The sequence below is a fragment of the Salmo salar genome, chromosome ssa12, assembly GCF_905237065.1.
Source record: "Salmo salar chromosome ssa12, Ssal_v3.1, whole genome shotgun sequence".
Classification (NCBI taxonomy): domain Eukaryota; kingdom Metazoa; phylum Chordata; class Actinopteri; order Salmoniformes; family Salmonidae; genus Salmo; species Salmo salar.
In genome coordinates this window covers 62405867-62421227 of record NC_059453.1, presented here as the reverse complement: position 1 = coordinate 62421227, position 15361 = coordinate 62405867, and the positions used below count along the sequence as shown (strand labels likewise).

The window sequence follows — 15361 nt, the reverse complement described above, 5'->3', positions numbered from 1 at the left end:
ATTACATTTTGACAATGTTTTCGAATAGTAATTTTGTAAATTGGAGCGCTAATAAACCGGAAGCATTTGAGGCAAAAGATTTTCTGAACGATATGCGCCGATGTAAAATGCTGTTTTTATATATAAATATGAACTTTATCGAACAAAAAATGCATGTGTTGTGTAACATGATGTCCTAGGAGTGTCATCTGATGAAGGTTGTCAAAGGTTAGTGCTGCATTTAGCTGTGTTTTGGGTATTTGTGATGCATGCTAGTTGCTTTGAAAATGGCTGTGTGATTATTTCTGGCTGGGTACTCTGCTGACATAATCTAATGTTTTGCTTTTGCTGTAAAGCCTTTTTGAAATCGGACAACGTGGTTCGATTCAAGAGAGGTGTATCTATAAAACGGTGTAAAATAGTCATATGTTTGAGAAATTGAAGTTATAGCATTCATGAGATTTTGCATTTAGCGTGACGCGATTCCACTGGCTGTTGATTAGGGTGGGACGCAAGCGTCCCACTGGCCCAGAGAGGTTAACCAACAGAGGAATGAAAGCAAATCTGCCTCTGTGTCAGTGCTTAGGGCTAACAATCTTACTCCATGTGGGGATGTTAATGCTAACAGCCAGGCTTTAGTGGAGCAGGGGAGAGTGAGAAGAGAGAAGCGAGAGAGAGAGAGAGAGAGAGAGAGAGAGAGAGAGAGAGAGAGAGAGAGAGAGAGAGAGAGAGAGAGAGAGAGAGAGAGAGAGAGAGAGATCAGGTTACAGTGTACACTCAGCCCCGGTGCTCTGTCAGGGTCAGCCAATAGAACACCAGCCCCCCTTGTTGACTGCATTACACAGAGACAGTGGCGGGCAGGACCTCTCTCTCTCCCTAGCAGAAGTCAGGATGGCCGAGCAGTCTAAGGCACTGCGTTCAGGTCGCAGTCTCCCCTGGAGGCGTGGGTTCCAATCCCACTTCTGACATTCATTTTATTTCTTATACCGTGTATACCATTGTGCTTTAAAGTTACTCCGCATACTACAACTCTACTAAGCAGTACTTTAACTTTCCTATTCTAGACTAGATTGCTCAACACTGTTTTGTATGTTATTATGTGAGCTTTATTAATATTATTTTGTTCCAGTAGACATTTATGTTCTAATTTAAACTGTTTTACTAAACATCAAATGTTGGCTTTAATTTTGGCTGCATGGTACATATATATCATGTTAATTTTCTCATGAAACCACACAAATTATTAGTTTTAGACAACAATATACTTTTGCTCATTGGTGTGGGAAAGTGTGCCCCTTTCTCGACAATATTTCTGTCCATTTCGGGGACCCTTCCTGGCACAAGAGCACCACCAGAAACAAAGGTTTTGTTATAGCCTATTTAACAGTTGTAAGAATCTATACTATCAGATGGCTATACAGGACAGATGGTGTGTAATTATATATATATATTTTTCCATTTTGCAGACACTTTCATCCAAAGTGACTTACAGTCATGCATGCATGCATTTTTACATATAGGTGGTCCTGGGAATCGAACCCACTATCCTGGCATTACAAGCCCCATATGCTACCTACTGTGCTAAGGAGAACCATGCATTCAGGCCTCTAAATTGCTAAAATGTAAGTTGCGTAAGCCTATGCTTGTTAATATTTAGTAGCCCCAGTGCACTTAGAAAAATATTCACCCAGATAATACATTGAATGGTCAAATTCTAGTTGTTCCTATGGGTTTGGTAGCAAAGTTGCTACATTTGTATCTTTGTTTCGTGTCCGTGGCAAAGTCTTTGTGTCATTTCACCTCACTTGTGAAATTGAAGAGAAAATTCAGCAACTCTTGGAGAACAGTGGAAGTTGATAAATGTTGGGGATCTTATCCCGGTATTGGGATTTATTGTCAAGAGACCATGGCGGGAAATTCAAAACTGCAAGAATCTAATAATTTCAATTTCTCAAACAATCAACTATTTTTCACCATTTGAAAGATAAACATCTCCTAAATCCAACCACATTGTACGATTTCAAAGAGGCTTTACAGCCGAAAGCATAAAGTTAGGTTATGTTAGGAGAGTACATTGAAAATAGCTGTGTGTAATGTTTTGTCAATTCAAAGACCGGCGTCACCAAAAGCAGATAACCAGCTAAAGCTAAAATTATGCACTAACCTTTGACAATCTTCCTCAGATGACACTCCTAGGACATTATGTTATACAATACATGCATTTTTTGTTCCATCAAGTTCATATTTATATCCAAAAATAGCATTTTACAGTAGCGGTGAAATTCAGAATTTTTTTCCCCTCAAATGCTTCCGATGAATCAACGTTACAATTTACAAAATTACTATTCGAAAACATTGGTAAATTATAATATTGTCATTCAAAGAATTATAGTTTAACATTTCGTAAATGCTACTGCATTGCCAGATTTCAAAATAACTTTACTGGGAAATCACACTTTGCAATAAACGGGGTGCTGTGCTAAGAACAATAGGCTAGGATATACAGGTTAGCACCATCTTGTAACCATCTAATATCAATAATACTATTGTCAATAATCCCTTACCTTTGATTATCTTCATCCATTGGCACTTCCAGGAATCCCAGGTCCACAACAAATGTGGTTTCTTTCGACAAAGTTCATAATTTATGTCCAAATAACTAAATAACTCCAAGTTGTTCCATGTTAGCGCTTCGGTAGGCTACTCAAAAGTAGGGCGGGGGGGGGAGTCACGACGAAAAGTAAAAAAAAAATCTATTTACGTTCGTTCAAACATGTCAAACGTTGTTTAGCATCAATCTTTAGTGCCATTTTTAACGTGAAACATCAGTAATGTTTCAACCCGACCTCTCCTGTGTCTTGAAAAACTTTTTGGAAAAATGTCTCGCCTCACATGAACTCACATGAACGCGCAGGTGCGTGCAATAATGAAGTGACGACATCCCAGGGACGTCAACTTCTCTTCCTTGTCATCCGGTCTCTGTTCATCATAGACGCTTCAAACAACTTTATAAAGATCGTTGACATCTAGTGGAACCCGTAGGAAGTGCGAAATGAATCCTTTGTCACTGTGTGATCTATTAGCAATGACTCAAAAATAGTACAGCCACAAAATTCTAATTTCCTGGTTGTATTTTTCTCAGGTTTTTGCCTGCCATATGAGTTTTGTTATACTTACAGACACCATTCAAACAGTTTTAGAAAATTCAGAGTGTTTTCTATCTGTTAATAATATGCATATCCTAGCTTCTGAGTTGGTGTAGGAGGCAGTTAAAAATGGGCACATATTTCTTTCAAAATTCTCAATACTGCCCCCTAGCCCCAACAGGTTAAAGGTAAAACCAATTTGTTAATCTTCATCTGGATTTTACAAATGAAAAATGACCGAAGCTTTTATACATTTTAAAATGACATACAGCTTGGCTATTAGTCAGATTTTTTGCAAGTCATTTACCAATTAAACCATGTTTTGACTTGTATTTCCATTCTGATTGGTTCCTGAACAAATCAAATCAAATTTTATTTGTCACATTCTCCTCCGAAAACACGAGGTGTAGACCTTACCGTGAAATGCTTACTTGCAAACCCTTAACCAACAATGCAGTTTTAAGAAAATAGTGTTAAGAAAATATTTACTAAATAAACAAAGGTAAAAAAAAAAGAACAAAAAGTAACATCATAAAATAACAATAATGAGGCTACCGGTACCAAGTCAATGTGCGGGGGTACAGGTTAGTTGAGGTAATTTGTACATGTAGGTAGGGATAAAGTGACTATGCATAGATAATAAACAGCGAATAGCAGCAGTGTAAAAACAAAGAGTCCGAGTGGCCATTTGATGAATTGTTCAGCAGTCTTATGGCTTCAGGGTAGAAGCTGTTAAGGATGGGGGCATTTTGAAATATATAAAAGCCTTTTTCATTTTGCTGTCTGCAATTTTAAAACCAGATGAAGCATGGGCTAGTTTTTATTTTTTAACAATAGGCTAAAGAACCCCATTTATCAGCTTCCACTACCCTCCAAGAGTTTCTGAATTTCCTCTTCACTTCAGTTTGCTCCTCAATTCATGCACCTTATTGCTCATAGCAGAGCGAGGTAGCGCCAGTGTCCACTTCCCTTTGCACCTCACATGTGAGAACCATGAACACACCGTCTGATAAGGCTGGTTAACTACTCAAAATAAAAGTCCTGCACATGCTCCATATGTGAACAAAAAAATGTAGAACTTCTAGGGTTCATTTATTTTGACATGAGGTAAGCAGAAAGGAAGTGTGTCTGTTTAATTAATAATACGATCCTTTAGATATTCTGTCTCGAATTCCCCGTCACTCCTTGACAAGAGTCACTAGAGACTCAAAGACAGAAGAGGGTAGAACACATGTCATACTTTGCTTGTTAGGCGGTGTAATAAAGGTTAAAAAAGAAATTCAATATATATAAGGACCAACCGTCCTGCCCAGCTCCACAGTAAATTGAAATGGAATTGTACTTAACTTCTGGCTTCCCACTGACTGTTTTTGTGCAACCCAATACACTTGAAAGCAACTGCTTTGCTAAAAGCACCTGTGTGTGTGTATTTTGAGGAATCAGAGCGAACAGGCAGGGATAAAGACAAGCCCAGAACAAATTGTTTTTGGCCCTGGGGCTCTTTCTCCTGCCAGCTGAAAACAACACCAGGGAACACAGTTACTGTACACCCCCTCCATCACCACTCCACCTCTCAACCCCACAGACAAAGAGGAGGAGGGGTGAGAGAACAGACAAGTGTGTTTCTGCACCAGTAGAGATCACACTAAAAAAGCACAATTGAGTCGAAGAGCGTGTATGGTTCATGTTTACACCTTAACCACAGCCTTGGGAATAGGTGTGTGCATGGGTGCGTGTGTGTGTGTGTGTGTGTGTGTGTGTGTGTGTGTGTGTGTGTGTGTGTGTGTGTGTGTGTGTGTGTGTGTGTGTGTGTGTGTGTGTGTGTGTGTGTGTGTGTGTGTAATTACTCAGCTGAAGGAAGTGTTTGTGTCTAAATGTAAGAGAGCTTCCAGGTAATGTCCGATAGTCACCTCCTCCGCACATGGTCTGATGTCATGTTTTTGTGTTTTGGTTTTGAAGATATGGGAAGATTGTGTCCACGAAGGCAATCCTGGACAAAACCACCAACAAGTGCAAAGGTGAGAGTTCAGAGTTCAACAAGTTGTTTGGTTCGTGACACAGATGCCACTGACATTTAACCTGGAAAGATCATAGTGTTGTGTTGTCTCCTTAAACAAGATCATGGACCTATGGACTTCAAAACTTGATCACAGCTGCATTGTACAATATTAGACTGTATTAGTCTATATGAAATCATTTTTATAGTGTTAGTCTGGTTACAGGTCTATTGCTACACTGTATTCATGAAGTTCATGAAGCCACATCCACAGAGTGGCATTGGTTAAACATGCTGTGGAAGCACACGGTCGGTAGGACAAAAAACAACAGCCGTAGAAGGCCATAAATATGTCGTACCGGGACTGGTGGGCTTTTGTGGCATGCACTAAGCTCTTGTAATTTCACGGAATGTCTTTAGACTTCAAGCACCTGTAATTTCTCTAACAACCGTTTTGAATGCCAAATTCACTCATCAATCATGAAAACGATGTACACATTCATGACTGTAAGGAAATGTGTGTGTATATGTGTTGTGTAGGCTATGGCTTCGTGGACTTCGACAGTCCGGCAGCGGCCCAGAAAGCGGTGAGCGCCCTGAAGTCCAGTGGGGTCCAGGCTCAGATGGCCAAGGTAAGACACTCCTTTAAATCAACTCCACACACTCTTCATATTCACAGTAACACATTATCTATTATTATATTATTTTGTATTATGAGTTCAATCACATCTACTTGAATGTGACTCTTTACAATTCTGCTAGACTCCTTCCTGCCTCACTTTCTTTATTTTATTGCCAAGATTGGATGATGGATCTCCTTCGATTTGATGGTGAATTGACAGCTAGTCCTGCCAAGTTGGTGTCTATATTGAACCACAAATAGCATAGACATTCCTATAACGCAGTGTACGTGCAAACACACTCCCTCCCACATTCTCAGTGGTATCAAATGTGAGCTATTTTACTGTATGTTGTTATGGCCTGATTGGCAGTAAGTGCCCTCTTGGCACTGTCTCAAGACAAACTGCCATAGGCTATGGAGAGGTGTGTTTACCTTCGTTAGCTGGCAGCTGACTGGCAGGCAGAGAGGGAGGGTGAAGAGGTCACAGGATTAGACCGGCAGTCAGTCAGATGACATGGGACTGGTCGTCTCTCCTCCTCTTCCCTCTCTTCCTCTTCTCTCCAATTCACCTCTATTCTCCCATCTCCCTCTGCCCCTTTTCATCTCCCATACCCTTCCTCTCCCCTCCCTCTCTCTCACCTATCCTTCCCCTCCTTCTCTCTCCCCTTCCTTCTTTTAGTATCTCAACCTCCTTTTCCTCAACCTCTTCACTACCCCGCCCATCTATCCCTCCCTCCCTACTCCTCTCTCTTCCTCCTTTACCTGCCCCACCCACCCATCCCTTTCTCTCCCTCCTCCTCTGTCTGGCTGGCTGTATGTGTGTCCTGCTAAGCGGCCCCTGCTGTGGGCCTTGTTATGAGCTCTTTGTGTGGGTGTCTGCAGTCAAAGGGGCTGTTGTGGGCCCATTAAGCTGATCCCTCTGTGCCTCTCAGGCCCCCCATTGAGAGGGCCCTGGGGAGTGTGCCACCGCACCCGCCGTCAATGGGCCGGGGACAATGAGCTGCCCTGTGCCTGCATGGGTTAGTGTCTGGGCACGGGGCATTCGCTATATGGCTTCATTCACTCTGCTCCAGCCCTGCTCTCAGTCCACACCCAAACAACAGGGCCCAAGTCACCTCACTACTACAGATGGAATGAATTCACTCACTTCAGAATTAAGACAGACGAGCCATTGCAACTGAACATCAGGGTCCACCAAATCACTCCTGCTACCCAGATATTGTATCCAAATACTCATTGTATTAGAACACAAGGGCCTAACTTACCCAAACAGTATAACTGAGGAGTTGGTAGTGGACAAAACAGAGGAGAGTGCCCTGTTAAAAGACAATTTGGACCTGTGAGCTATGGTGAGCTTTTCTGCATCATGGCCAGGCCTTCTGATCTGGGCTTAGGTCATCAGGTTATCCAGGTATAACTCTCTGGCACTGGCGACAACAGGATTTGTGCATTCCTGATTTAAAACTGTGTTTTTTAAATCAGAAACTGAAATCAAATACTATGGCATTAGGTTAGGTTATTTCCTTCTCCTTCCACTGAATGTGGGTCATGTTGTCATGTTTCCATTGTGTTGGTTCTTTAAAAGTGTGGGCCATGCTGAGCGTTATCATAACTCCCAGCCAGTCAGTCGTCTCTACAGAGGAGTGTCTATGGCTATAGGCTGGCTGGCTACGGACAGGGAAACAATGGAAAGTGATAGAAATAGACTGCTCTTTACTTCCGTCAGCCTCACGCACCACCTGCCTGGTACATAGACACACTCGCGCACACACACGCACACACAAGAACAACAGCTCGGCAGACTGGCTTGACCAGGACATGCACTGTAAAACATTTATTGTAAAATGTACAGTAACTTACTGGTAGTAATTTGCCAGTAAGTTACTGTAATTTATTTTACAGTACAGATACTCTAATCCTTTTTGCAGTTCCAAAAATGTTACCGTAATCTAAATACCAGTATCAAGTCAGTTAGTGTAATCTAACGTACAGTACCAATTACAATTACAGCATATTACTGTAATTACCCAGTGACATATTACCCAGTGTTCTTTGCAAGTTTTTATTTTTACATTTTACATTTTGGTCATTTAGCTGGCTCTCTTGTCCTTAGCAACTTACAGTCAGTGCATTCAACCAAGGTTGATAAAAAAAAACACATCACAGTCATAGCAGGTTAAAAGCTTCTGTAACCGTTGCTGAAAATGTTGTTGTAGTTATGGTCTTACATTTTTTTTTATTAGAACAAAATATCTTATGATATATCTCTGACTATCTCTGGGTAGTGCCAATACATTACTGAGATATTCAAGGGTTGTGGGTTACCAGGGGAGAGAGCGAAAGAGAGAGCATGAGGGGGAAAGGGGGAGAAATAGAGAGAGAGCAATGAAGAGATTCAATTTAATTTGTGGTTGGGTGTGGTCCCAACATCATTTGAGTATCTGCGTCAGAGGAGCCTTTTAAGAAATGTTGGCCCCGCATGCAGAACAGGATTAGATGGACAAATTGAGTTATAAACAAAGGGTCAAACGAAGCCTTGTTCTGTTCTGATCCTTTATCACAGAAGGTTGCCTCAATCAGTCATATCTATATGACTGCTCACAGTGCCACTAAGTTGCATAACAAGGAAGTATCTCCTTAACCACCCATGTGGTTTAAATCCCAGAAATGGGCCTTTCCCTCTTGACACGTTGAATCCTGGTTAAGGAGCTAAATCACGTGGGAGGCCAGGCTAATCAGAGTGGCAATGAGACATGTTTCAGGCTGCTGTGTGTTCCCAGACGAAGGGAAAAAAACTACATTCCAATATGTTTAACATCACGTAAAAAGTTTTTAAAATACATGTACATACATTTACATCTTTCCTCAAAAGCATGTAATGCCTTAAAATGTGTACGGACTGTCAAAATTCTGAATTTTGCCACTTTAGCAAGCCTATGTGTAAAAACAGATTTATTGAAAATTAGATTTATTGAATTATCCATGTGTTCTATATTAAAGGATACATCATTTAAAATGTTTTATTTAACCTTTATTTAACCAGGTAAGCTAGTTGAGAACAAGTTCTCATTTACAACCGCGACCTGGCCAAGATAAAGCAAAGCAGTGCGACACAAACAACAACACGGAGTTACACATGGAATAAACAAGCGTACAGTCAATAACACAATAGAAAAAAAGAAAGTCTATATACAGTGTGTGCAAATGGTGTGAGGAGGTAGACAATAAATAGGCCATAGTAGCGAAGTAATTACAATTTAGCAGATTAACACTGGAGTGATAAATGAGCAGATGATGATGTGGAAGTAGAGATACTGGTGTGCAAAAGAGCAGAAAAATAAATAAAAACAATATGGGGATGAGGTAGGTAGATTGGGTGGGCAATTTACAGATGGACTATGTACAGCTGCAGCGATCGGTTAGCTGCTCTTGAGTTTCTTCAAAGTAGCCAACCTTTGCCTTGATGACAGCTTTGCACTCGCTTGGCATTCTCTCAACCAGCTTCATGAGGTAGTCATCTGGAATGCATTTCAATTAACAGGCGTTCCTTGTTTTCTTTCCTTAATGCGTCTGAGCCAATCAGTTGTGTTGTGACAAGGTAGGGGTGGTATACAGAAGACAGCCCTATTTGGTAAATGACCAATTCCATATTATGTCAAGAACAGCTCAAATAAGCAAAGAGAAACGACAGTCCATCATTACTTTAAGACATGAAGGCCAGTCAATATTGAACATTTCAAGAACTTTGAAAGTTTCTTCAAGTGCAGTCGCAAAAACCATCAAGCGCTATGATGAAACTGGCTCTCATGAGGACCGCCACAGGAAAGGAAGACTCAGAGTTACCTCTGCTGCAGAGGATAAGTTCATTAGAGTTACCAGCCTTAGAAATTGCAGCCCAAACAAATGCTTCACAGAGTTCAAGTAACAGACACGTCTCAACATCAACTGTTCAGAGGAGACTTTGTGAATCAGGCCTTCATGGTCGAATTGCTGCAAAGAAACCACTACTAAAGGACACCAATAATAAGAAGAGACTTGGTTAGGCCAAGAAACACAAGCAATGGACATTAGACCGGCGGAATTTTGTCCTTTGACCTGGAGTCCAAATTGGAGATTCTTGGTTCCAACTGCATAGAGGAGGAAATAAATGCTTCACAGAGTTCAAGAAACAGACACATCTCAACATCAACTGTTCAGAGGAGACAGCGTGAATCAAGCTTTCATGGTCAAATTGCTGCAACAACAAAAAACACTACTAAAGGACGCCAATAATAAGAAGAGACTTGCTTGGGCAAGAAATACAAGCAATGGACATTAGACCGGTCGAAATCTGTCTTTTGGTCTGGATCTCTTTTGCCTTTTGGTAGGCCAATTTCTTTTGCCTTTTTCCTTTTGGTAGGCCGTCATTGTAAATAAGAATTTGTTCTTAACTGACTTGCCTAGTTAAATAAAGGTTCATTTATTTTTTTTTTTAATATATCAAAAATATTTTGATTTGTTTAACACTTTTGGCTACTACATGATTCCATATGTGTTCTTTCATAATTTTGATGTCTTCACTATTATTCTACAATGAAGAAAATAGTACAAATAAGGGAAATCCCTTGAATGAGTAGGTGTGTCCAAACTTTTGACTGGTACTGTATTTAAAATGTACATTTTCCCCGTATGGCTTGACACGGTTCAGTGCCATAAATCCACCCAGGAATTCCTTATTGTCAGATCAACAGTGTGACATCGTCACCTAGCTCAACTCCTGCTCAACCCCCTGTGCAAACTGAGTGTTCGTCCCAAATAGCACCCTATTCCCTATATAGTGCCAGGGCCCTGGTCAAAAGTAGTGCACTATATTGGGAATAGGGTACCATTTGGGACGCAAATTGAAGCTCCAGTAGGCAGCTACCTGTGTCCTACCACTCTCTGTCTGACTTGGTATCAAGCTGACTCGTTGCTTATGGTTCAACAGAGATAAGTGTGGAATTACAGGTCTGTTGCTTGAACCTGTATATTTGGAATGAGATGGAGTGAACAGTGGGATGTAGTGTAGTCATATAGTTAGGTGTCACTGGTGTGGGTGGTGTTTTTGACTGGTGATGACGATGTGTGCGTGAAACTGGAATTTAGACTTGACTTGACTGAAATGCTAGCTTTGAACACTATATCTAAAAATAAGCCCATATCCTTTCTATTACTCCCTGCCTGGGGCATGGACCTGGTAACTTGTTGTTCTTCCCTTGTGGTCTCTCAAACGTTGCATCAAAACGATTTGTGATAGAGAAAGAGACTGTGGGATAGACTGTATCAGGAGAGAGAGAGACTAGTGAATGAGATGGAGAAAAAAGGGAGGACTCCCATGGGAGGGAGTTCAACCCGTGATGGAAGCACAAGTCCTATGAACAAACACACTTCTCTTCCCCATCATCCACTCCTCCCCCTTCGTCTTTCCTTCCTCCTGAGTGCTCCTTCCCTTTCTCCTCTCCCCTATGTTTGTTGAAGCTCCCTCTTCCACCCCCTCCTCCCTCTGTTTGGCCCAGCCCGTACTTGCCTGGTTGCCAAGCTCCTGTTGCTGTGCGAACTCTTAACTTCACGCCTGGTTTCCTGCCTGTTTCTACACAGTCACACAAGGTTTCACTTTTGAGCCCTGGAATCAGAATTGTCTCGCATTCCTCTTCCTTTTATTCATTCTTCTGCTTTGGGCTGTTTTTCAGTCATTCCACATTTCCACATACTTTTCCTCCATTATAACGCATACATTTTCCAGCAGTTGGATGTGTTTTTAAGAGGTGAAAAGCACTCACAACCCACATTCAGTCAAAAAACCATTGGCAATGCATACTGTATGAACTTGTTATATCTTTCATAACCATTACATCACAAAAATGTCAACTGGATTATAAACAGTGAACGTAAACCCTCTTTGTTTGTGATTACACGAGTCTGATTTCTGTGTGTTTCTCTTATGCAGCAACAGGAGCAGGACCCCACCAACCTGTACATCTCCAACCTGCCTGTGTCCATGGATGAGCAGGAGCTGGAGAGCATGCTCAAGTCCTTTGGCCAAGTCATCTCCACACGCATCCTCCGCGACGCCATGGGGACCAGCCGTGGCGTGGGTTTCGCCAGGTACTTTATAGCAATAGCATGCTACACACTACTGGCCCTATTCCCATTTAGGAAATGATGCTTTTTTTTTTTACTCACGCCTTTCCTATGCACTTCTCAGTAGTTGGTATTCAGACTTCCCTTATGAAGGTGCGTAACGGGCTTTGCAGGCGTGGTTCTCTTGCGCACGCTGAATAAATGTAATTCAACTGCTGAAAACTCTACAACTTGATGGCCAACACATTTTCTTGTGAAGTTTTCATTGAGTAGGGTTTTCAGTACATTTATCTTATATTCTATCAACCTTTTCTCTTGATAGAATATATCAAGAGAAAAGGGTCATAATATTAGGGATTAATGAAAGAAAGCCTTATAAATATATGCATATTCGACTTCGTTTCAGATCCCTTTGGTAGATAATAAAATCTTGTAGATTATGTAGGGTTAGGAAAGTATTTATGAATCATGAAAAACCAGTTGGAGAGCCTTTACGCACGAAAGAACATTGGTTTGATTCATTCTGAAAATTACCACATTCAGTTCTTTAACCCCATGGTAATGTTGGAAGATCAGTGTATATAGAATTATAATAGGGAGAAAAGTGTACAATAGCACAATAGTAGGCTATTCCCTAATCTATTTCCTGCACTAACCATTGAACTGTGTGACACAGTCAAGTATTGCGCCATGCGTCGGGTTCAAACTGTTATGGCTTGGTCTGCGCTCTGCTCCATAACGATTGAATTAGCCTACATGTCTTTTTTTATATTATCAACTGTTACTAATGATCATCCGCAACTAGGGCTTTGGCGGTCACGAAATATCGTCATCTGGTGATTGTCAAGCAAATAACTGTCGATCTCACTGTAATTCACCGTTAATTAACATAAACAGATTTAGCATCTCCTTGCTTCCACCCATGCAGACCTTTGGAACATCTACGTTTTAAAAGTCTAATAAATCCATGTAATATAGCCTACACCATCACAATAAATCCATGATTTACTTTAGACAGGTCTAAAGAAACATGATATGAAGAAAACTTTGTTTATTTCAGAAGAACAGAATAGCATACTCTGAGTTGTCCTTATGTTAGGTCCTATTTTATATTATTTTATAGTATGAAGAATACAATTGAACTAACTTGCTGACCAGACCTCATGCGTCCGCGTGCGCCATCGTGCACATGTTGATTTTGTCCCCTCACACCAGACACGATCAGGACACACAGGTTGAAATATCAAAACAAACTCTTAACCAACTATATTAATTTGGGACAGGTTGAAAAGCATTAAACATTTATGGCAATTTAGCTAGCTGTTGCTAGCTAATTTGTCCTGGGATATAAACATTGGGTTGTTATTTTACCTGAAATGCACAAGATCCTCTACTCTGACAATTAATCCACAGATAAAAGGGTAAAAGTTTGTTTTCTAGTAATCTCTCCTCCTTCAGGCTTCTTCTTCTTCTTTGGACTTTATATGGGGGTTGGCAACCAACTTTAAGGTGCATTACCACTACCAACTGGACTGGAGTGTGGACCTCAGTTAATCTTTCAATCACCCACGTGGGTATATGCTCCTAAAAACAAATGAGGAGATGAACCAAGTTCTATTTTAGCGCCTGACTACGCAGATGCTCGTTGATGTGCTCGATTTTGCAACGCTCGCGCACACGACCCGAGCGGTATAGTCAGCATGTAAGCTGAGTAAAATAGAAAGGATATTTTCTCCAAAAGAATTTGAGGGAGTGTGCACATGCGGTTATTCTATGTTGAGCAGTTAACAAAGAAATAGGTATTCCTATATGCTTAATTTAGTTATTAATGTAACTTTAGTTATTCTACAAACGTTGAGCTGTATGTTTTGATTTTTAATATATTGTAAGGCTGCATGATGTGACTCTAATGATGATTTGAAAAAAGTCACTTGAAAGGCACGAGCTCCGCTTAGTTTTTTTTCACAGGCTGTACACACTACATCAGTCACTCATTCACAATTTGACAAGCACTTGATAATTTCACGGCAGCATTCCCTTTTTTGTGGCCGTAATGCACCCTAAAAATAATCCATGCCTTTTGCGGCCAGTGGCCGTTGCTCGCTTCTCCCTGTGTGCTGCGTGCTCCATCACGTGATCAGGTCTTTTACACAGGATACAAGTAAAGACAGACACATCTGGTACGCAACTGTGCGCGTCCTTATCCAATTCCAAGGTGCATATTGAAGATATTGGAAGTACTTTTCGTCAGCCAACAATATGAGTAGGCTTAACGAACAGCAAAAGCACTAGCCTATGTCAGTCTACTATCCCCCATAGTACAAAGGTCAACCTACTCTATTCTGTGTGAGAAATAAATATTCCAAACACAGTCTGGGACAGTTGTGGGATGCGATAGATCCCAAATGAATACAACCACTAGCATCAAAAAAACTTTTTTGCGCAATGAGCCTGATGCAACAGATCAGAACATTTAGCTTAAAATGTTGATCAACTAGTAGGCTATTTCTTCACATTATAAGCGCAGCAATGTACACATGGTAGTAGGCTATAAGTGCAAATGTTCTATCAGCGGAAAACACCATTATCAAAAGTGACCGCAAATGCAATTATGCATGTAATGTTTTTATTATAAAGGTGCATTGTTATGGTAAAAATGATCTTCCTCAAACTTGAAACTCAAGAGCTGCTTTTATATGCCAGTTAGGCTCCACAACCCTTGTAAAGCAGATTCATGTGCTTCATTTTAAGAAGTTATTTGGCCACTTAAGTTGTGATACAAACCGTATTAAAACATATAGGCCTATGGGCTATGCTACATGAGGTGTGAGACTATAATTTGAAAAAGTCGTAAAAAAAGGCATTGTTTCTTATGGTGGGCATCATTCACAAGTGATAATATATAACTCACAAGTTATAGGCTAATATTGTCACCCATCAGACTATTCTTGATTTAATCTTGTCTTTACGTATACTATTTAATATATGTATGAAATTTGTTTTGATTTAGAATTGACCATTATCATGCACCTGTCTCGAAACAGGGGCTGGGGAAAAAATACATGTCATCTATGCACTTTAATAGCGAATGGAGGACGTATTGTCCTGTGGTTCATTTACATGCCAGCCAGGTAGGCTATACTCCCGTTGTAAAGAGAAGCAATGTGCTTACTATCAGGAAAGTTGTGAAATAAATATAGTATGCCTAGCCTATAGAAAGCTGATGGGATCCTCTTTTTAATAGAGGCCATCACCCTCTTTTCTCCACAATTCCATAGCCTATTGAAATGTTGCGCAACATGAGCTCATGGGCTCTCATTAAGTGTTTGATTAGATTTTCGATTACATTTGCATTGATGTCAGAAGTGATTAGAGGGACAATAGAGAGCTGAGTACCAGGCAGTTAGCAAGTTTGGTAGACTACTGACAGCAGCATCAGAGCTTGGAGAAGCCTAATTACCGTGACTAAACGGTAACGTGGAATTTGACTGCCTTCATGACGCATGACCGCCAGTACTG

General features: G+C 40.7%; 1 protein-coding gene and 1 non-coding gene across 2 annotated transcripts in view; both read left to right on the top strand.

Annotated features, from left to right (window-relative positions):
- LOC106565464 (RNA-binding motif, single-stranded-interacting protein 2) overlaps nt 1-15361 on the top strand; it is a 61652-nt gene that overhangs the window by 33715 nt on the left and 12576 nt on the right. Inside the window, exons 3-5 of the mRNA XM_014132673.2 lie at nt 5085-5143; nt 5662-5753; nt 11709-11866. Coding sequence (XP_013988148.1) covers nt 5085-5143; nt 5662-5753; nt 11709-11866 — 309 coding nt within the window. The remainder of the gene's footprint in view (nt 1-5084; nt 5144-5661; nt 5754-11708; nt 11867-15361) is intronic.
- trnal-cag (transfer RNA leucine (anticodon CAG)) lies at nt 865-947 on the top strand. Its single transcript has one exon. It is a non-coding gene; the product is annotated as a tRNA-Leu (tRNA).